This window comes from Melozone crissalis, unplaced genomic scaffold (assembly GCF_028551555.1).
Source record: "Melozone crissalis strain CALT ecotype California unplaced genomic scaffold, PUWL_Pcris_2 ptg000013l_1, whole genome shotgun sequence".
NCBI classification, from domain to species: domain Eukaryota; kingdom Metazoa; phylum Chordata; class Aves; order Passeriformes; family Passerellidae; genus Melozone; species Melozone crissalis.
This window is the reverse complement of record NW_026535791.1, coordinates 45,544,990-45,565,866: the sequence shown is the minus strand read 5'-3', so window position 1 is coordinate 45,565,866 and position 20,877 is coordinate 45,544,990. Positions and strand designations below refer to the sequence as shown.

Below are 20,877 nucleotides of genomic sequence, written 5' to 3'. Positions count from 1 at the left end.
GTATGTACCAAAAGGTAGAAAAATCACTGGCTGCTTGATTCATTCTCCCTAAAGAGCAGAAATGCATTTTAGGAGGCCAACTCTTCCATTCCCACTGCAGTATCTTATGCCAAGCCAGAAATAAATTGTATTCTTGGAATGCAGTTTCTTATACAGGGTTGTCCACTCCACTTCTTTTGTACCAGAATAATTTTTGTGTCTTATCTCAGTGTCAGATAGGGTTGTATATAAGAATCCTGAGAGGATGGGGTCTACCCACTGCCATATCTTGAGAATGAAAATGAGGATGGGCAGGGAGGGTATCCTGGGCAGTGACTTGAGAAATACCTTTTTCTTTCCATCATAAATGAAATAATCTACATCATCTCCTCCCAGCTTCCTGGGGTCACTGCCACTGTGCTCAACAGAAGTCTTCTGCACCTGCTGAAGGTGGGGAGGAAAGCTGGTGTGGCTGAGCTCTGGCAGCATGCAGACACATTCTTAAGCACTGATGGAGAGGGTGTCAAGCAGTGGGCAGGGCAAGACAAGGCCTCACTCCCCTGCTGTCCTTTGGAGAAACGGTGGCCATGGAAGCCCCTGCCTTGGTTTCCTCTCTATCACCTGTGTGCTCTGCAGGCATCTTCTATCTATGGGCTAAGGGATTGTTTTTCTCATCCAGCATTTTGGAGAGCTGGAAGCTTAGTGAGACAAGAAAAAGCTGGAGTTTACTGCCTTAAACCACATGTATGTATTATTTTAATCATGTGTCCTGAGAGAGGCTGTTTTCATAGGAAATGTTTGTTAAACGCCTTGAAATGTGATGACCTTTCCAGTGTCACAGTAATTGTGTGGTTCCCAGAAGAGCTTTGACAGTGCTAAATTGCAGAAGTGGGTTTTACAACTGGAAGTGAGGAAATGATGCTGGAAGTAAAATAAGAAGTGGAATCAGCCACATAATCATTTTGGATATTGCTGTTCTATTGCTGGTACTTGAAATATAAAAATACACATTATAATGTTATTGACAGGGAAAAAGCCAGGAAATATCATTGCATAAAACTGTGAGTCAAGACTTCTAATGTGTTTTCATAGTGTTGCCTACAACTTAATTACACTTGCTCCTGACAGTGTATTATATCTTCTTATATCTTCTTTATTGCACAGGCATTAATTTAATCAGAGATAATGAATGAAACCTCTGGAATTAATTACAGGTTGTAACAGTTTTGTTACTTTGCTAGAACAGGCAGGAAGACAAAAACATATGGACCCATAAACATTAACTGGCTTTTGCAATCCAGCCATTACAGGAGAAAGACAATGAAGATTAAATTACTTGGAGATGAAGCAGAGAATGCTCAGGCAGTTTCAGTGTTCCTGAAACTCAGCAGTTCTCAGTGTGGAAGACCTGGACTACTACATTTCTGTGACCCTTTCAAAGCAAAAACCACCTTGTGTTTGAATCTATTCAAAAGATCTAAGCTTAAGAACTGCTTTTACAGATTCCCAGGATCTGATCTGTCTGGCAGGAGGGGTCCTTGCAGTCCTGTTTCAATGGAGGCATGCTGCCAGGATTCGGGATCTGCGTGTGAGCTACCGTGATTTCCCTTTGGGCCCTCTCATCTCTGCCAAACTTGAAGTGGACTTTCTGTGAGTGAGAAGCAAACATGGCTCCATTCCAACAGCACAATATCTGGGAGGGTGTCTGACAGGAAAAACCTTGCAGAAGAGCCTTTCAAAGCATCTTTAAAAAAATCCCCTCTTGTAGGGGATTTCTTGTGGAGAAAAAAAGTCATTACCTGTGCTTAAAAGGCAGAGGGTATCTTGCTTGGTTGCCTAATCTTTCTGATCACAAAGTTAACATCACAGAGTAACTCCATCATACATGAAATTATTTATCTTATACTATTTCTAAAATGCCTCTAGTCTGGTCCTTGATGTGCTATTCACAGTAAAATACTTTCAGATCAATCTGATTTGCTTAGTAAGCTTAGTACTTAACTTCCATTTTTTTAAAAAATAAAAAAACCCAAACCTCTCATGCTGCATTTAGTGAATCACCTTTTTAATGCAATAAATACATCATCTTCTTTGTATTTAACACACAGGTTCCTGTAGGCAGCTATTTTGTTCTTTACTTCAGTTGTCACTTCCAGCCGAGCTCCACATATATCACACCAGTGCAATGTGAACTCACAAGTCAGTTTTAAACCCTTAATAATTCCCATTGTTCTTGTCTTTTCTCCACTACATCTACATTTTTCAAATACTGAAGTAGTCTGAAATTAATATGATATATCAAGAATGATCCCATCAGACTTTTGTAGAGGAGGATTATTATCTACCTGGTCTGTGAAGGGGATTTGTCTATTCCATGCAGGAAATATAATCCTATGTTGTGTGGAAAGCCTGGCAGTGTGAGCAGTGGGGTATTTTGGATCTTGAGAGTTCTTTCAAGAGTGAGCCAGTGCCTGGAGCAGCATGCTGAGGGCTTAGGGCTGCCACTGGGCACTGACCCAATGTGTCACTACATCTCTCCTTTGTTAGGTGTAGGTGGGAGATAAAGTCTTTTCAATATGGTGACTCTGAAGACTTGTGGCTTCATTTCCTCAGCAAAATTCCTTCCCTGCTCTGAGAGTGCTACGTGGTTTTCAGCTGGGGGGCTGTGGATCTCTGCATTGGCAGATGGCTTCAAGGGGACACAGCACAAAGAAAAGTAAATTTACTGATGCCTGTTGTCATCTGATCTACAGGAGGCTGAAGCTGCAGTGGAATATTTTTGGGGCTGCAGAACATAAAGGGTTGAAAACAGCAGCTGTTGATTAATTTCTGCGAGGTGTGGGTTTGCTTTTTTGTTTTGTTTTGGTTTTGTTTTGTTTTTGTTCCCTGAAAGAAGTATGTTTTAGTTATTTTCTCCTAGATGCATTAGCCAACAGTTTGAATTTCCAGTGTTATATTCACTAATGTGTATTACTTCCCTAGCACCCTAAACATTATTTCTCTGCACTAACTGCTGTCTCTATGTCCAAACTCAGGATCATCTGACAGTTTCAGCAACTCTGTCTTGGGAATTGAATCAGCTCACTGATCAGGGGTTTTCAGACACTAATAAACATACAAGTTAAAGAATCAAAACTGGACACATGGAAATGATTGGACTGTGCACCTGCAGAATTATAACCAAATTCCAGCAGTCACAATATGACTAAGGAACTAACTTAGTCAAAAACACATTAATAAATTTAAGTTTTCAACTAGTTTAACCAGTTAAAGCCATTCACCACTAAGTCTGACAGGAGTCAGGGAGGGAGCATGGACAGCCTGTTTTTGTGGCAGCCCATATGTGCATCAGCTGCAATCATGCACCTGCAAGCCCTGGAGCCTATCCTGGAGCACTGCACACTCACAGTCTCCCAAGTTTGTTCAAGTGTTGCCAGCCTCCTCTGAAGGTTTGGTACCCTCTGCAGAGGGCCAGCCAGGCAGGAGGCCTGAGCACCACGGCTGCCTCTTTCCTGCCATCATTCATTTTATGCACAGGAGGAATTTGCCTTCCTTGAGCACCTCAGCGACAACCGGAATAAAAATTATATATCTGTTTGATAGATGAAAAAGGTGAAGTCGTGTGAAGTTAAAGGGCATGACTAGTGCTGGGAAGGCAGCCAGTGACAAAGGTAAGAAGGAAAAGCAAAGTTTTCCCTGTGAGTGTTCCCTATGCTGTCTATTTCATGGATGCTCAGGATCTCTGCAGTTTATTCTGGGTATGACTGATGCTCCAACATAATCTGAATGGCAGACTGCCTTGTGCTACTAGTACTGAAATTTAAGAAAGATACATAGCATCATAAATAACACAAACACAGTCATTTCAGAGTGTGTGCTAAGGGTGGTATAAGGCCAGAAACCTCATTTTCTTTCTGTTCTTTCCTTTCAAATACATCTTTATTTTTTAAAGCTCTTTTTCTTCAGTCTAGTGACCTTAAGTACCTTCAAGAAAATGCATAAGATAGCCCTATCTTTTCTAGACTTTATCAGAGAATAAATAAAAAGGTATATAACTTCTCAGGGTACTCTGATTTTTGTCTCATAATCTACTAGATTCCCATCCTCCCTGGTTCTATGTACCTCTCTAGACATCACCATTTTAAAACTATTGCTTTACAGGAGACTTTGGAAGATCCTCAGATCATCCAAATCCTGTTCAAATACTGGTTGTGAAAATAATCAGTACATTACTGTAGGGCTTTCTTCATGAAATAAACTTACTCTTAGCTGTTGCCAAAGACTGTCCAGTTTTCAGGTAGAAGCTGTGCCTCAGGATGTCAGGGACTGCCACATGCAATGCCATATTGGGAAAGAAGTAGATGCATTTAGTAGATGCATTTATTACAGTATATATTACAAAATGCTTTGTTTTACTCTTGTCATCCTGAGTGAGTTTTCTCTCATCCATCCCCTTTTTGCTTCTCTGAAGCCATTTCTCAGAGATTCATTGCTAATTATCTGCCGCCAGTTCTATGTGTTGGAAAAGCTGCTTAAAAAGCATGAGCACTCCCATTTTGATTGAACAGCTGCTGGGCCAACTTGGATGTGGTTCCAAAGCCCATGGCTCTGAAGGAGTACTCTTGGTGGGGCCCAAGAGAAGCTTGTCTCAGGGTGTAAGTAACACAGGCAGGTATGCATGACACTGGATCCTCAACTGCTTTTCTCTTTTGCTAACTCTCAAGCTCAAAAGGAAGTCAAAGGTCAGCAACTTGTTTGGTTCTCTTCTAAATTATGTCTCAAATCAGCTGCCCAAAACCCAAGACTGAACGTAAAAAAAGCCCCAAAACCAATAACCGAAATGAATATTTAAGTATCTGCAAAGGGAAGAAATATTCACCATCTCACTTCACTCACTCACTTCCAAGCATTTAAACTTTCAATACTTACAAATCTTCGGGATAGTTTTGGGGGCAGGAGAAATCTCTGAGCTATTGTTATCCTGCAAGAGCATTTAAAGTAATTTCTCCTTAAGTTCTCATTAATTTTTAATACATTATTATGTCGATGTCCATCTTCTCCTTTTGACAGTTTTATTTTTATATCAGACAAAGTGCTTGCTTGCTATTCTATGTATGGAAATGAAATTGTTGCTTTACACAGAAATTGTAAAGAACACAGATCACACAGTGTTTACCAGATTGCAGCTGAATACAGAATTTTGACTATTAAATGATCCCACTAGCAACTCAAAAGCAGTGCACATGGCCACCTTCCAATTCCCAGCTAATAATTACTGCTGGCTGTGCTCAGTAGCGCACTGCAGCACTGGTACCTTTCAAAGAGCTGTACACAACTCTTGTAACCATAGGCAGAGGTTGGGGAAGTGAAGCTCAGGTCTTTATCCCTAATGGAAATTCTCTACTTAGAGGCATCTTGGCTGAAATTTAGGTGTGATTTAACCCACAGGGACTGAGGTCTTTAATCTAGAAGAGTGAGGTTTTGCAGGCTGCTAATTCAGTTGTTGTAAAGTAATTATTCAATATTTGCAGTTAACTGGAAAAGGAATGTGACAGAAAGTAAGTACAGCGCTCATATTTTAATCATAGAATAATAGAAAGAGTTGTGTTGTGAGGGACCTTAAAGATCTAGTTCCAACCCCCCTCCCATGGGCAGGGACATCTATTAGATCGTGTTCAGAGCTCCATCCAACCTACCCTTGAGCACTTGCAGGGATGAGGCACCCTCAGCTTCTCTGAGCAACCTGTACTAGTGTCTCACCGCCCTCATTAATGACAACCTGTGCTAATAAAAATGTAAAATACAGTGTCAGAGGTTTTGAAACGTAACGTGCTGCAGCAGTAACCATTGTGCAGGTTCACAAACGGTCCTGTCAGTAGCTCAACCACAAGCAGTGACAGATTATTTCTTAAAATGAGAAAAAAACCCGAACTGTAAAATTTAGATTCTGACTTTTCAGTCAGATACGAGGTTTCAAGCATCGGCCTTTAAATACTAAAGCAGCTGCGGGTTCACGCTTTAGGCTTAGATCTAGAAGGAAACAGGAAGGCAGAGACACCCCCATCCCCCCAAGCTCTCTCCAAGCCAGGACACCCTTTCCTTCCCGCACTGCCGACGGCTCCGCGGGGGGACCCGCGGGGCGCACGCCGGGGTGCGGGACTGCCCCAGCCGCTGGAGAACACGGCGGGAGCGGCCCGGCTGCGGTCCCGGCGGCACGGCATCCTCCAGGACCCCGCGGTACCGCGGCGGCCCCAGCGGGCTCTGTGTGGGGCTCGGGGCGCCACGGGACCCCCGAAAGGGCGAACCTGGCCCTCCCTCCCTCCGGCCGGAGCGCCCCGCCGTCCCCCCTGACGGCGCGGAGCAGCAGAACCCCGCCGCACAAAGCCCCCGGCTCCGCGGGAAGGCCGGCCCGTGCCCGGGCTCCTCCCCCGGCCCCTCCCCGGCGGCCGGGCCCGCGCCGAGGGAGCCGGAGCCGGCGCCGCGCAGCCCGCGGGGGGCGATGTGACCCGGGCGGCCGGGTGCGGTGCCGTGCGGGGCAGGCGGGCTCGGAGGGGGCACAGAGCGGGACTTCGAGCCGGGGGAAGATGTGGCTGAAGCCCGAGGAGGTGCTGCTGAAGAACGCCCTCAAGCTGTGGGTCACGCAGAAGAGCAGCGGCTACTTCATCCTGCAGCGGCGTCGGGGCCACGGAGACGGTGGCGGCCGCTTCACGGGTACCTGCGGGCGCGGGGGTCGCCGGGGCGCCGGGCCGGGCCAGGCCGGGCCGAGTGGCAGATTCCCCCTGCGTCTGCCCCACGGGAACTTGGCCGCGCCGGGGCACCCGCCGGCGGGTCGGGCTGCGGGAAGCGGGAGCGGCCTCTTTGTTCGGGCCGGGCACGAGTGGCCCGGCTCGGCGATAGCGGGGGCGCCGCGGGTCCCCCGCCGCGGGCGGTGCGGAGGCAGCCGCCGGCCGGGAGGTGCGGGCCGCCCCGGCTCCCCTCCAGCTGCTTGGGGAGCAGCTTCGCGTTTCTGTAGCCTTGAGCACCGCTGAAGCCACTTTTATTGTTACTTCCCCGCTCTCCCCTCCCGATGGGTTCCTCGGCGTGACTGAGGGCGGGCGCGGAGCCGGTGCCCGTGGCCGGAGGATGCGGCCGGGGAGAGCCGCCCGGGGCTGCAGCCCGCGGGGCGCGGCGGAGGTCCCTGGGGCCGGCGTGAGAGGTGCAGGGATGGTGCCGGGGCACACAGCGGGATGTGGTACTCGTGCCCCTCCGGGACCGTCCGCGACCTGCCGCTCGCCTCCCCTTTCTGTAACGAGAGCTGTAGAAGTACACATAGGACTCCTGGCTTTTGGGCGATACATGACATTACGGGGCGGGGGTTGTGAATTCACTGTTGTGTAAAGTGCATTCTGTCTTACTTTTTGCATTAATTCTGCTCCGGGTTATGGTGGCTGTAGATTGGGCACGTTATATCCATGTGGCACTCCAGATACGTGTAGCGAAGGATATGCACGGAGTTATTCACGCTGTACCCTCGCAGCAGTGTGGATCCGTGAATAACTCCGGCGAGAATGATGTGTTAGGCTGCGCTGACGTTGTAGCGTAGGGAATTCGGGCCAAACTTTTGGTTCAAAGACAGCAGCAACTGAATTCAAATAAACAATGCTTTGGAGAATTAATGTCGTTTAACAGTGTAGTTCTTACTGAAAAGCAAACGAGGCTGTTTTGAATATTATAAAGTGAGAAGTTTTAATGGTAGCTTATATATGTGAAAAAATTGTCAGGTATTTTCAAAATCAGTATTTTCTGTGGAATTTAAGAAGCTGCATTACCACATTCGGTATTTATTTTATGAAAATATTTTTTTTCCTGAACTATTGACCCTTTCCATTTGATAATACTGCTTTCTGCACTGTTGCCTTTTTTAAGTTGGATCTTATCCTACCTGTCCACGAAGTGCACAGAACATGAACTGTGGCTTGGTAGATTGCATGCTGTCAATGTATCACTAGTGAAATGGAAGTTTTGCCAGTGAGTTAAAACACTTAACCTCTTATTTTCTTCTGCCCGCCTGTTTGGAAGTCAGGCCGCTCTTTTGTGACAGTAAAGACGATGTGGATTAATTTTCAGAGTTAAAAATAGCCGTTTACAGCTGCTTGATTTAGGTCCAGGACAATCATGAGGTTCAGTTTCACAAATGTTAATGCCTTGTGCCTGAGCTTTTCACTACAGAAATTTGCAAGCTTAAACCAAACAAACTGCTTTTCTCTCTGGTTCAGTTTCAGGTGAATCATTTTGCTGAATCTACAGTGCACAGGCTTGCTCAAATCTCTTTTGGCTGGCAAAGGAAAGCCACTCCTGTCTTGCACATTTTCCAAGGGAACTGGAGGTTCTGACAGTCTCTTAAACCATTTGGAAATGTTTATATTTAAAGGGGCTTAGGAATTTGAATCCTAAAACCAAAATGCAGGAGTTACAGAGCATTAGATATGGCTAGGGTTAGATAGTGTAATTTTCTTTTTCAGATTTTACTTGCAGTGAAGGAAATGGAGATGGGTGCTGAGAAACAGCAAGGCTTTGCTGGTGTGTGTTTGCTTTCAGTGCAAAACTTATCTCCTGATTCTTGCTTTACATGACTGTAGAGACACTTAATTAGTACCTGTCTTTTCCAGACTGGCAGAAGGGCAGTAAAGCTCTGCCACATTTCAGAGTATGATTTACCAAGTGGCAAAGCCAAAAGCTAGAATTTTTTGTCTGTGTTACTGAGGAAGCAAAGCTTAAGTGAGAACAATATCCAAATCTGTTTTCTCTTTAATAACTTGATCCCTGGGCAATTGCAGTTGCATTTTATGAAAAGGAAGAAGTTTCAAAGAAGTGAAGATTCGGTGCATGAGAGCAGGTGCCACAGCAGAAGAGGATCTCAGCTCCTACGGGAGGAGGAGGCTCCATATCCTGAGGCTGTGTTAGACCTATGTAGGATCAGCAGAACAAAACTCTGAGAAGGTTAGATTTCATACAGGTGTAGATGGAGCAGCTGAGCACCTGTGACATAATTTGCTTTCACCAGGGTGGAAAGGTGTGCCTGAGTTGCCCTTGTGCATGTGCCACAATGTGGTATTCGCACTGGACCTGGGTGAGGACATCTGTTTTATGGCCCAATTCTCATATTTGCCTGTTTTTTTCTTCTAGGACTCTTCTTTGTTCATACCAGGTCATTTTAACTATTAGGTAGGAGCAAGTTAGCACAGCTGGAGGGTGTATTTTATGTGGTTTTAATTCCTGAAGAATGCACTAAAGCCAGTCTCTTGCACAAAAGTGCTTTTTCCCCATATCTGTGTTGCTTTGTGTACTGTGTTTTTGTCAGACGCTGAGCAGATGTTTGTGAGTGAGACTCTATTTCCTACTGTTATTTAATTTGTGTCCTAGGGCAGTTCCCAAATGCACACTGGGCTTGCAAGCAGAGGGTACAAACAATGATGGGGGTTGTATTTAACTCTTCATTGCTTCACCAGTCTCATTTTGGTTTTTGTCTTCCTTAGGGATATGCTTTTTCAAGTAAATATTTAACTTGCTCCTTTACCTGGATCGCTTCTTGACAGCTCTGCTGGTCAGAGGACTTAATAAGAAAATTGAAAATGTTTAGAAATACTTTAAAAATCTGAATTATAATTTTTTATTTAATGACTAATTTTAAGTTATAGATTTAAACAGTTATTTAGCTCATCAATATCTGTTGATTTTGGGGTTTTCTTTGCGTAATTGGAGAGCACTGTAGTGATCCCTACAGAAAAAGATTTGTGATGTAGCCATGATTAACAGATCAGAGTTAGTTGGATTTAATACTTACTGATGTCTTTCTGGGTTTACATATTAATGATAAGCCTGATATGACAGTAGTACAAAATACTGTCAAATGCCTTGTGGTAAATACTGCAAGATGGTTTAGCCTTTAAATGAATCACTACTTTAATTTTTAGGAAGGGATATTGAAACCTTCATGCACCTTCCTGTTTGATTAGTTTTCTGCATTTTGACAGCAAAACTACTTGTTCTGGGATAAGTTGGGAAGGATTTTATCATGAGTGCTGGACTGAGAGCAGTCTTTCACCCTTCCTAAGCAGCTAGTGCTGCAGTTTTTGTTTATACAGTGCTTCACATTGCACACTCTTAGCATATAAAAACCCACTTAGCAACACTTTATAAATAAGATTAAATAAGACCTTAAAATGAACTCTTGTTTCAAGCAGCTTTTTGTCTGGTTGAGATACAGTGCTTTAACTTCTTGCTTGAAGTAGATAAATAAAAAATTATGTTTTGTTCTTGTTTTACCTATGTTTTTAATTTAGTTATGATATTTTTCCCTACTCTTCTAGCTTCCATTTTCAGCTCGGGGCACTTTCCAAGCTGGATATAGTTTTGCATTATTTGAAACTTGCAGAGGACTAACATTTTAAAAGGAAATTAATTTATTTTTTAGTTCTTACAAAATTTTTTGGTTCACAACTTTGAATATAATAGACTGGCAGAAAAAACATCTTCTGTATATGAATCTAAGCTTTATTATTGATTTAATAAATATAAATGTGGTAGGCATGGTAAATACATTTCCAAGTTCCATCTTTAATGGAGCTTGGAGGATTTAAATTTTTCTCTTAAATAATTTTTTTGCAGGGCAATAGCTTTTGAAATCACCTACCAACTACCTCTTGAGTGGAGAACTGTCTAGTTTGTGTGATAAGACCTTTCTAACTACCTCTTGAGTGGAGAACTGTCTAGTTCGTGTGATAAGACCTTTCTTCCTTATTTTCCCTTTGCTTGGGTGTTAGTTTTTATAAGGCATACAGAGAAATGGCTACGGATAAGCTCTGGAAAATTTTCCTGGAAATGAAAAATTAAAAGATCTTTTGCTGCTCTTTCATACTCTACTGTCCAAGCAGTCCTGTAATCATTGTCAATAGCTCAGCTTTTAGTGGCCCTGCACATCTCCCAAGGTCTGAAGTAAATAACTTTATAACGGAGTCTGTTTCTGGGGAAGGCAGTAAGAGGACCACAGTGGATGAAGATTGCTGCAGCTCAGATGGGGAATTCATCTAGATTGCCCCTGTTCATTACATTGCAGCAGAAAAGGGTCCAAAATACCTGAAGACTTGGATTTTTACTGGGGAATGCAAAGAAGAATCCCTATACTATTTTATTTCTTTTTTTTTTTACTTTCTGGAGAGGCAAAAGGCGAAATTAGTAGCCTTTCATATTAAATGAATTATTCATTATCAAATATCATAATCAATATTAATTATAAAAATATCATAATTAGTCATTATCAAATAGAATCATATTAAAAGGCCTATCCCAATACAGTTTTCAGAAAAGTGTTCCTTTTTGTCTTAATATATGTTCAGGATACCAAAATTAGTTAGGCTCAATCTCAGCACAAATGAAAAAACCCCAAACCCAACAGTACGCTTTCATTTTAAATTAAGCAGTTTGAGGAGAGGAAGGTTCCACAATACTGATGTTAATAGAGGATATTGGTAATGGTTACTGTCAGTATTCATGGTTTTGTTTCCTTAAGGAACAGCTCTCTGAAGCCTTGTGCAGGAGAAGGAGAAATATGCATACTTTATTGAAAGCTTGGACTCTTGTCAAAACATTATCTAGCCTTGCCCACAACTGGAATTCAGATCAGCAGGTTTTTTTTCCCTTTTTTCCTCTCTTTATTTTACTGTAACATTTTTTAAGGAGAATGCACACTTACAAGTGCTTTCCCAAGAGGATGGCTTCTCCATTACAGTGTTTGGCCAAGAGGCACGAGCTGGAAGGAAGGATAGGAGCAGGGTGCCAAGCTGCCACCTGCAAAGCTGGGCACCCCAGTTCCTGACCTCTGAGCCCCTTGAGCTGTGTGTGCCACTCTGGCCCCCTCTGCTTGCCTTTCTGGGGTGAGTTACCTGCTCCTGAGCACTGCTGTGGTGCTGGGATGGCTGAGGTGAAATGCAGGTGCTTGTGTTGAAATGTTAGCAGTGTGTTAAGTGCCAGAATTAAAGGTGAGGAAATACCTTTGTTTGGAAAGGAGGGGCTGGGTTGTGTCTGCACTGGGACTGACCACCACCTTGTGCAAGACTAATCCAGTAAACCCTGCAGTGGCGTTTTATTTTCATGATGTGGAGGCCAAATGGCACAGAAACAGGCAGGAAAATCCTGGAATGATTTCGGCTGGAAGGACCTGGAAGACCATCTAGTTCCAACCCCCCTGCCAAGGGCAGGGACTGCTCCCACTAGAGCAGGTTGCTCAGTGCCCCATCCAGCCTGGCCTTCAACACTTCCAGCACAGGGCATCCACAGCTTCTCTGGGCAACCTGATTCAGTGTCTCACCACCCTTGCAGGAAAAAATGTCTTCCTTATAAAATAAATGAATATGTGGGTGAGTTTGTGTAGCACTAGTTTGGTCTATTCAGCATTATTTACAGAACCCACCAAAAAAGAGACTTTTTTGTATTCCCCCGAGTAGTGGTGCATGTCTGAATAATTTACAGGGCTGCAGCAGCAACTGGTATATCCCATCTTCTTGTCCATTTTCAGGTGGAAAATAGTTTCAGGTATTTTTACTTGTAACATGAGAAGCAAAGCATTTGGCTCAGTGGCCTTCAGGGTTATAAAAATAGGCTTGGCTCGAGCTGGACTGATGGCAGAGGACTGAGATAAGCAGCTGTGAGTGCTTTGCTATGGCAGCATGCCCACCTGGGGAAACAGCCCGTGGGGAAGCTGTGCTGGGGAGAAATAATCGGTGCTGCAGGGTGGGGATGCCATTTCCACCATTCCAGGAGAGACAGTGCATAGTTCATCTCCCTTCTTCCTCCTGTGTGGTCTCTCCCTCTGTGTGTGGTGGTCTGACACAAGCATTTAGCATCTCATCCAGGGATAGGGGAGTCATGGGGACCATGGGACACCATCCCCCACGGGAAATGCTTTTTTTTCATGTCCACCTTCTCTCCATAGCACTGGGACCTAGGCATAATGATTAAGTACTTTGTTACAATTTGTTTCTACATACCAGGCTGGAAAAAGTCCCAATTAAACAGAAACCAATTTACCCAGGGGCAGTGTTTGATCTGGCAAGGTCTGTGCTGGAAGTAATGTAAGGGCTTGGATGGTGGGTATTTTCCTGGGTGAATAAATACTTGAGCATTAGGTCTTTATGCTGAAATCTAGTGTTGTCTGTGCTTATCTTTCAATGTGGTGAGCCCTTATCATTTCAGAGGAAACAGAGCCTTCCTACAGCCGTTGCAGGAGTCCTCCTTCATCCTTTTTCTTATGTACTTACCCAAATAAGTTTTGCAACTCCTTTTTTCTGGTGGTAGAAGTGTAATGAATACTTTTGAATGGGCACTGTAGTGGATCAAAACCTGTTTATACAGTTTTGCAGAATTCAACAAAGACAGTGTGGTTGCATTAAGCTGTTGTTACTAGCAGCTTTGCATAACTGATGGTGTTATTATCCATCAAAAACATGGATTTTAGCATGGCCTGAGTGAAATCAACAACCCACTAAACATCTGAGTTTTGAACTTTTAGAGAAATCAAATGGTATGAAAGATCTAGAGATGTCCCCAATCATTTATGCTGGGGGCCACCACTGGCCAGCAGTAGCTTCATGACCACTGTCCTGGGCTGTACCCTACCTTGGTGCAGCTCAAAAGCTTCCACCTTAGCCTGGGGTGCCCAGGGCTGGCACTCCCTGGGTGGGGATAGAGGCTGCAGGGGTCCTCACTGCATCTCGGCCCTGGGTCCTGCCTTGGGCCACCCTTGGGGTCGTGGTCACAAGTTAGGGCTCCTGCATGGTGGGTGGTTGAGGCCTGATGAGAACCAGCTTCATGGTCCTGCCATCGCTCTCTCAGCAAGGACATTGGTCCTAGGGAGAGCTTCTGAGATGCCTTGCAGAGCCAGGCAAGCAATCTGTGCTGTTTGGTGCTGTCCCAGGTGTGCCCTTTGGCCAGGCTGAGCTTATCCTGGTTGGTGTGAAAAGCAGCTTTCTGTTCCAGCTGGAGCCCAGGATGGCAGGGATAGGGAATGGGTACTTCCACGTGTCCCTCCCTGTGTTCTGCCTGGAGGTGGGCTGTTCCTTCAGGCAGTTTGCTTGCCTCCCCTAGCATGGCTAATTGTTGCCCACCACGGCTCTTCTGAGACACTAATTGTTTGTAAATCATTGCGGGATGGAGGAAGCTATGTGGAGAAGTGTAATTAGGATTCAGGGTATGAAGTGCTTCTCTGCCTCAAAAAGCCAAGATTAATTCTGCTTTATTGAAGCTCTTCAATTTCACTGTTCTTAAAAAAATCCCCACCTTTATTTTTATGATCATGTCAATTGTTTGATTTTTTTCTTTTCTCCCAATTCACATGCCTAAACAGCTTAGAGTGATTCTTGCAGCTATTAACTCTCCTTGTAAAACTGCAGCCACTGGGAAGCAGCCTATTCCTTCCACTTCCTGGAAGAGCTTTCTCCTTTCCAGTAAGAGTACAGCTTTTTTCAGACAACTGGACTTATTTTTCTTTCTTCCCCCTGCTTTCTCTGGTGGAGCTGATGTAGCAAGCAGCAGTGAGCTCCCAACAATGAATTCCAAGGCATGCTTTTTCCTTCATGGTTTTGCACTGGAGCAATGCTGCTCTGTGACTGTAATTGTAAATACCCCAATTTGCTGGTTTTGTCTTACAAAAATAACCTGCCTGAAAAAAGAGGGTATGAATACTTAAAGCATTGCTTTGGTATGATATGAGTGAGCATAGCCACCAAGTGCTCATTTTCATGTCCCTACAGGTCAGTCGCTGCAGTCCCTAGAGACCATGTGGTGCCATAATTTTCTTGACTTTGGAAGTGCCAGGTTCCTGCAGCTGAGAGAAACCTCAGCCTTGGAGTCCCCGAACATCTTGGCAATCTGGTTTGGGTCCTTGTGTGGTGGTGGTCCTGTGCCCGTTTTCTTGGAAGGGCTGGATGTGGCAAATACTCTTCAGTCAGTTATTGTTGCACATCTGTCTCAGGTGCAGTGGAAATCGCAAGGTTGTTTTTTTTTTTTTCAAAGTAGACTTAGGAGAAGAGGAAGGACAGTTTTCTCTGTGCTTCAAACTTCTGCAGCAGTCACTTTGTTTGTACAGTGACTAAAGGTGTTCTCCAGGCTGCTGGAAATGCAGGCTGGACTCTGTCTTCTCTGTTACCCCTTTCATTTTGTAGAGAGGGTGTAAGTGCTTGATTTGGGAAGTTCATGGCTGTGTGGGAACAGGTGCCTCTGTGCATCTGACCCTCTGTTCCCCAGCTTTTAAAAGTGCCATCAGAATTTCTTACTGACCAATTGCAGATACCACATGTAATTGCTTCTTGGAACTATATTGGCTTTCATTCCCCAGTTTGTAATGGATGGATGAGTTCATGTTAATCAAAAGATCCTGGCTGTGGTGACTGTGTGTCTTACTTAAAAACCAAGGAGAACTGAAAGGGTAATGGTGCTGAGTGTTGTGACACCGCAGGCTTCCTTGTCACTTAGATTTAAATCTCCTTTTTTATCTTCTCCCTGTTCTTCTTCCCCCAGTGCCTCCCTCCACTTCCCACCCCCCCCCCCCAAAAAAAAAAAAATAGCAGTTTTGGACTTTTTCCCTTTCTTATTTTTTTGGGGAGGGTTTTATTAACTTGTTAGTCCCGGACTCCTAAGTCCCTCTGCCTTGCAGCATTGTTTAGCTGCTGAAGTGGCCACCCCACTTTTGAGTAGTTCTCAAAAATTTCCCTTTAAGGCCTTTCATATATGATGGAGGTAGGTAGAAATCATCTTGCTGTATGTAGAGGGTATCTTGGACTGCCTCTTGAATATTGTCATAAAAGATGGAAATAATAGATGGTTTTTCAGTTTGAGTTTTGAGTTCAACTTTACTCACCCTCTGCCCCATGTCTTCGAAGTTTAAAATGATTTTAGAAATCCCACATAGATGATTAACAGTGATTTGGGAAAGGAGCCTGCATTCTTTAATTTGAAAGATATGGAACATTTAGTAGAAGTTGGTGTAAAGTTAACTTAATGTAAACATGTTCCTTTTACTAGGTTAGTTGTGAACATGACACAAGAGACATTGTAATGCAATTTTTTATCTTTAAATGGGAGGAGAAACCATATCTTTTAAGATGAAGAGTAGTTCACTTTTGATAGTTCATTTGAGAACCTGATCCTTATAGAAATATCCTTGATTAATTTTTTATAAGCGTGTGAAGAAATGCTCAGCAAATTCATGATGTCCTGTTTGTGTTCTATGTGGTTACAGGTTGACCTCTGTAAAGCAGAGACGCTACCTACCTGTTGTAGAATTTGAAATTGTTTCATGCTAATTTTAAACTTAAATTTATTTCTTCTATTGTATCCAAAGTATGCACATACATTTGATACAAATAGATGTATTTTACTTGAAGATGTTTTCTTTAGTCAAGCAACCAAATATGCATGAAAGTAGATGTTTCAGTGAAATAAAAACTACCAAATAAAGCATGGGATTTCTAGTGAGTTTTCCAGATATGTTTTATAAATATACTTCTGAAAAATATAGATAGATGTTGCCTCTATCTGAAATCCAGCTTCCAGCTAAAGTGTTTAGATTTATTGAGAAGCATATAACTTCAGTAGAAAAGTGTCTTTCCACTTCTCTTTCTTCTCCATATGTGTCAAAAGTATGCATATTACACCAGACATCTGCCTATGAATTTTAGCCTAAAAATATTCCTTCTGCATGAAGAAACTTGCACCTTTTGAGGAACCTGCAATGTTCTGTCAGTGGTCTTTCGTGAGAGGCTTTGTAAACCGATGTCTGCAGCTTTCCATAGTACAGTTACTGTATGGTAAATTGCTTTTCCTGAAATATTTCTGTGTCTTGGGAGGTCAGAAAATGGAGAAGAAGCTGGTGAAGTGGCTCATTAAAGGGGAAGAGCTACTCTGAATTTTAAGTTCCTCCCAAAAATCTTGTCTCATATAGGGTGGGAAAAAAAAAAAGGAGTTTTGGGAAGAAAACCAGGGTAGCAGTTCTCTTTCCCTCTTCTGCTTCTGTTTCCTTTTCATTTTTTGCTGTTCTGAATTATAAATGGTTTCACTTTCATCTATGATATGGAAGAGGTCTGCATCACCCTGACTGAAGGCAAGCTGATGCATCAGTATGTGAGCCAGAGGCTCTTAATGTAATTTATCTTGCTAGCCAGATACCCTTCTGTTTTTTAAACAGATTCTGTTTTATAAGAGACCCTTCCATGGAACCAGCTGTTTGGACATGTTATGAGGAAGGTGTTTGCTCACAAGCTGGGTATTTTTCATAGCATAAGTTTCAACATCAGTTTACTGTTGTTTGTTTCTTCACTCAGGAATCTTTAGGTTGGTTGTTTTTCAATGTTATGATGCAAAAGTTACCCCAAATGAATTATGAGGCAACTTACCCTGGAAAAAAATTTGCCTCTAGTTTTTGTAATTTTTTTGCTACCACAGTTTGAACTAAATTATCATATTGGCCAGGGTGTGTGTATATTAATGTTAAATCCTTTTCATGCTTTTGCAAATGCACTCTTAGTAATCTCTTTTCTCTGTTCTCTATCACTTGTCAGTCTCTCAGCCAAAAAATAAAGGAGCCCCCAAACACGGGGATGGGACCCACTCTTTGTGCTTGCTCAACTTTAGCAGTTTTCTAAAGTGCTCTGATTTTCCTTTGCTCCCCTTATGACCCCACTGCAGCCCCTCCTGGCAGAGGTGGGACAGGACAGGACTCCCTGTGGATGGCTTGGGATTTATGTGTGGGGTTGCTGTTCCCTTGCAAAGCACTCCTAGAGGGGCCAGGCCACCTGGGCTTTATTCTGCCATGTATCCTGATGTCCACGTTCTTTTTCTTCTCTTTGTGTCTCAGTTCTGGCTCCTCTTTGTCATCCTGAGTTAATATTTTAGCTATGAGTAGTTTAGAAAAGGGAGGTGATTATTTCTTTGTACAGTTGAAGGAGGAATGGGTTTCTTTTTAATAGTTTGTAAGCAAAATGGAAATTGTAAGCAGAAGTAAACAGTTAGAAGAGGAATTGGGTTTTCTGGTCTGTTATTCAGGAAGAGAAAAAGGAATTAATTTTGCACAGGCTAAGAATTAGTAAGGCAAAACTTTGCAGCTACTTCTGTGCTGTCATGTGGTTTTTTCATGGTTTCTGAAAGGAAAAAAAGATATTTCACAAGTCATATTTTCATTAAGCATTCTCTAGGGATTTTGGTAGCACTTGCTGTTAGTTGACTTTTTTCTATGACTTTAGTGAAATGAAAAAGAATCTTTCTCCTAGGCCTATCATCAATTCTGAAATTTGGAAGTTAAACTCTATTTCTGTTCTCTGCATCATTAAATGCTCTCTTACTGGCTTTAATCCAATGTTTTGAAGACTGCACACTAAAGTTTTCTGCATACTGTTTTCTGTGAGCACAGCTAATTTGATACCTTTTATACTAGGATGAGTTTTTATGCTTTTTTCTTGTAGTTATAGGAGAGCATGTAGCAATTTCAGGTATTATACATGTCATCAGTCTGCAAATTCAGATCTCCATTTTAAATAGATGGGTGTAATATCTGGTCACATATTTAAGTGAGAAGCAAACTGCTGTTGAACAATGTTTCACTGTTCAGTTTTAAGACATATTGCATCCAAGTTCTGCTTGGCTTTGAAAGCATCATTGATGTTTTGTGTGTGTGCAAGGAGGAAGTATTTAATGTAATTCTCTTTGCTCTCAGGTTATTGATGCTGTTCCATGTGAGCTTCTTACAGCTCCTGGACCTGAAAGTGGTTCAAATGCTGTTTGGTTGTGTTATACTCAAATTAATTGGCTGTCATTTGTTATCCAAGTGAGAAGGCAATTAGGACTTTATAGGTCTCTATTATTTCCATTAATCACTTGGGTGATGGACTGGAGAATGCCATATTTAAAACAGCATGTGGTGCCAAGGGCTGGCAAACCTTTTGGAGATGGAGATTAGTTCCTTTTGTGTTGGGTTAATGGTGAAGAAACAAAAATACTACAGGTTTAAAAAGTTACATGTGCAAAGCAAATAAAAGTATTATGGAAAACTTCCTAGATACTGTAGGGATAAAACAAACATAGTAAAGCTGTTCCTCACTCTCTGCCATCCCACTCCTTAGGAGATTGTGTCTCTGCAGAATGCATGGGAAAACTGAGTATAAAGCTGCCCTGAATTGCTATTTGTAAGCACCTTAAACCAATTCTGAGTTACTTTAATATGCCAGCTTGCATATGCAAATCATGGCATTCAGATCACTTTTTTATGGATAGCTTGGTTTTACCTGCTCAGGGGAATGGGTAGCAAGAAACTCCAGGAACTCCAGGTGTCCTCCAGACTGGAAAGTCATTTTGGGGTCAGCAATTGCTGCAGCTCTTCAAAATGAATTTGTCTGTACTGAAGTCAAGTGGTGATTTGCAGTGGAATACTTCTGCAAGCTTTCTTGGATACAGTGGTAGGGATGCAAGATACAGGAGGTGATCTTCCCTTCTGCCAGTGGCTGAGACTTCAGTAGCAGTGAGCATCAGGTCCAGTTGAGTGTAATTTTTAAAGATAAGCTGGAGAGATTCCAGTGTAAGTTCAAGAGCAGTGAGCTGTTTGAAAAACATGACCCATAAGGAATAGATGAAGTGATTTGGGTTTCTCTAGAAATAGAGAGAAATCATTAAAGGATGGGAAACCATGATAATTTTTTGTTATGTTGAACATTAGTATCAGAAGTGTCTGTGGCCAATTACTCTGCATGTTCCAGATCTTAAGATTGTAGTAGTTGACGTGTTTGTTTAGGGTAGGGTTGTTTGTTAGGGTTTTTGTTTGGTTTGGGTTTTTTTTGTGTTGTGTTTTGTTTGGTTGGTTTTTGTCATTTTTGTTTGCTTGGTTGGTTTGGTTTTTTGTTTGGTTTTTTTTTGGTAAGAATATTTAATAAAAATAGTGGAAGAGGCTACCTGGAGAAATTGTTGCATCTTGATTGTGGTGGGTTTTGAAGAACAGGTTAGACAAACACCACTTAGAGCATAGGTGTATTTATCCAACTTCAGAGCAGGGCTGGAACAGTAACTTCTTAAGATGCCCTCAGGTCTTTCCACTTTAGTTATGTGGTTATATTCATATATATGAGGCAAAACCAGAAATGCAGAGGCTTCTATATGCTTTTGATCTTCTAATCTGGTTTGCCTTTTGCCTTCTGAGCACCTGTAAATTAGAAGATAAAACTGGGGAAGAATTGTTATCGTTACATTCTGTATTTTAGTTTTATGGCTGTAACTGTGAAACAACTTCAGGCTACAGAAGTGAGAACTGGCATTAATCCTCTTTTCCCCCTTTTTTCTTGGCAGGTCGCTTGGTTGGTGCCCTGGACGCCGTGTTAGACTCCAATGCCCGCGTTGCTCCATTTCGAATTTTACTCCAAGTTCCAGGCTCTCAGGTTTACTCTGCCATTGCATGTGGTGAGTTATTGAGTGGATCAGAAGTTTACTGGGCCATAGCTATTGGTGAGTCACAGACAAAAAACCCCAAACTGATTCTGAGCATGGTCAGTGTCTGCATGTCCAGGAAGCTCAAGGTAACCCCAGCTAGCTGTGTGTGTGTGTGTGTGGAAAGCTTGTTTAACAACCAAATTAACCTCTGGTTAAAATCACTGAAAAAGTGTTGCCTAGGAACATTAAGTTTCAATGGAAAACTTGTTTAGCTGAGAGGGGTTTGCTGCTTTCATTTTCTCTGCTGCAAAGTAGTGTGGTTCTGTTCCTATGCATATCTTTTCCTACAGTAGTGGTCATCCCTTACAGCAAGAAGCTACTTAGTCTAGGCTTTCACCAGCCTAGTCCTTCACTTGCTTACTGTGAAATGTCTTCACACACTTTGCTATAATGAAA

General features: G+C 42.7%; 1 protein-coding gene across 1 annotated transcript in view; it reads left to right on the top strand.

Moving 5' to 3' along the window:
• Window positions 1-6,563: 6,563 nt before the first annotated feature.
• Window positions 6,564-20,877, top strand: part of TBC1D8 (TBC1 domain family member 8) — a 49,583-nt gene continuing 35,269 nt past the window's right edge. The window contains exons 1-2 of the mRNA XM_054271500.1: window positions 6,564-6,690; window positions 20,341-20,451. Of these exons, the coding sequence (XP_054127475.1) occupies window positions 6,564-6,690; window positions 20,341-20,451 (238 nt within the window). The remainder of the gene's footprint in view (window positions 6,691-20,340; window positions 20,452-20,877) is intronic.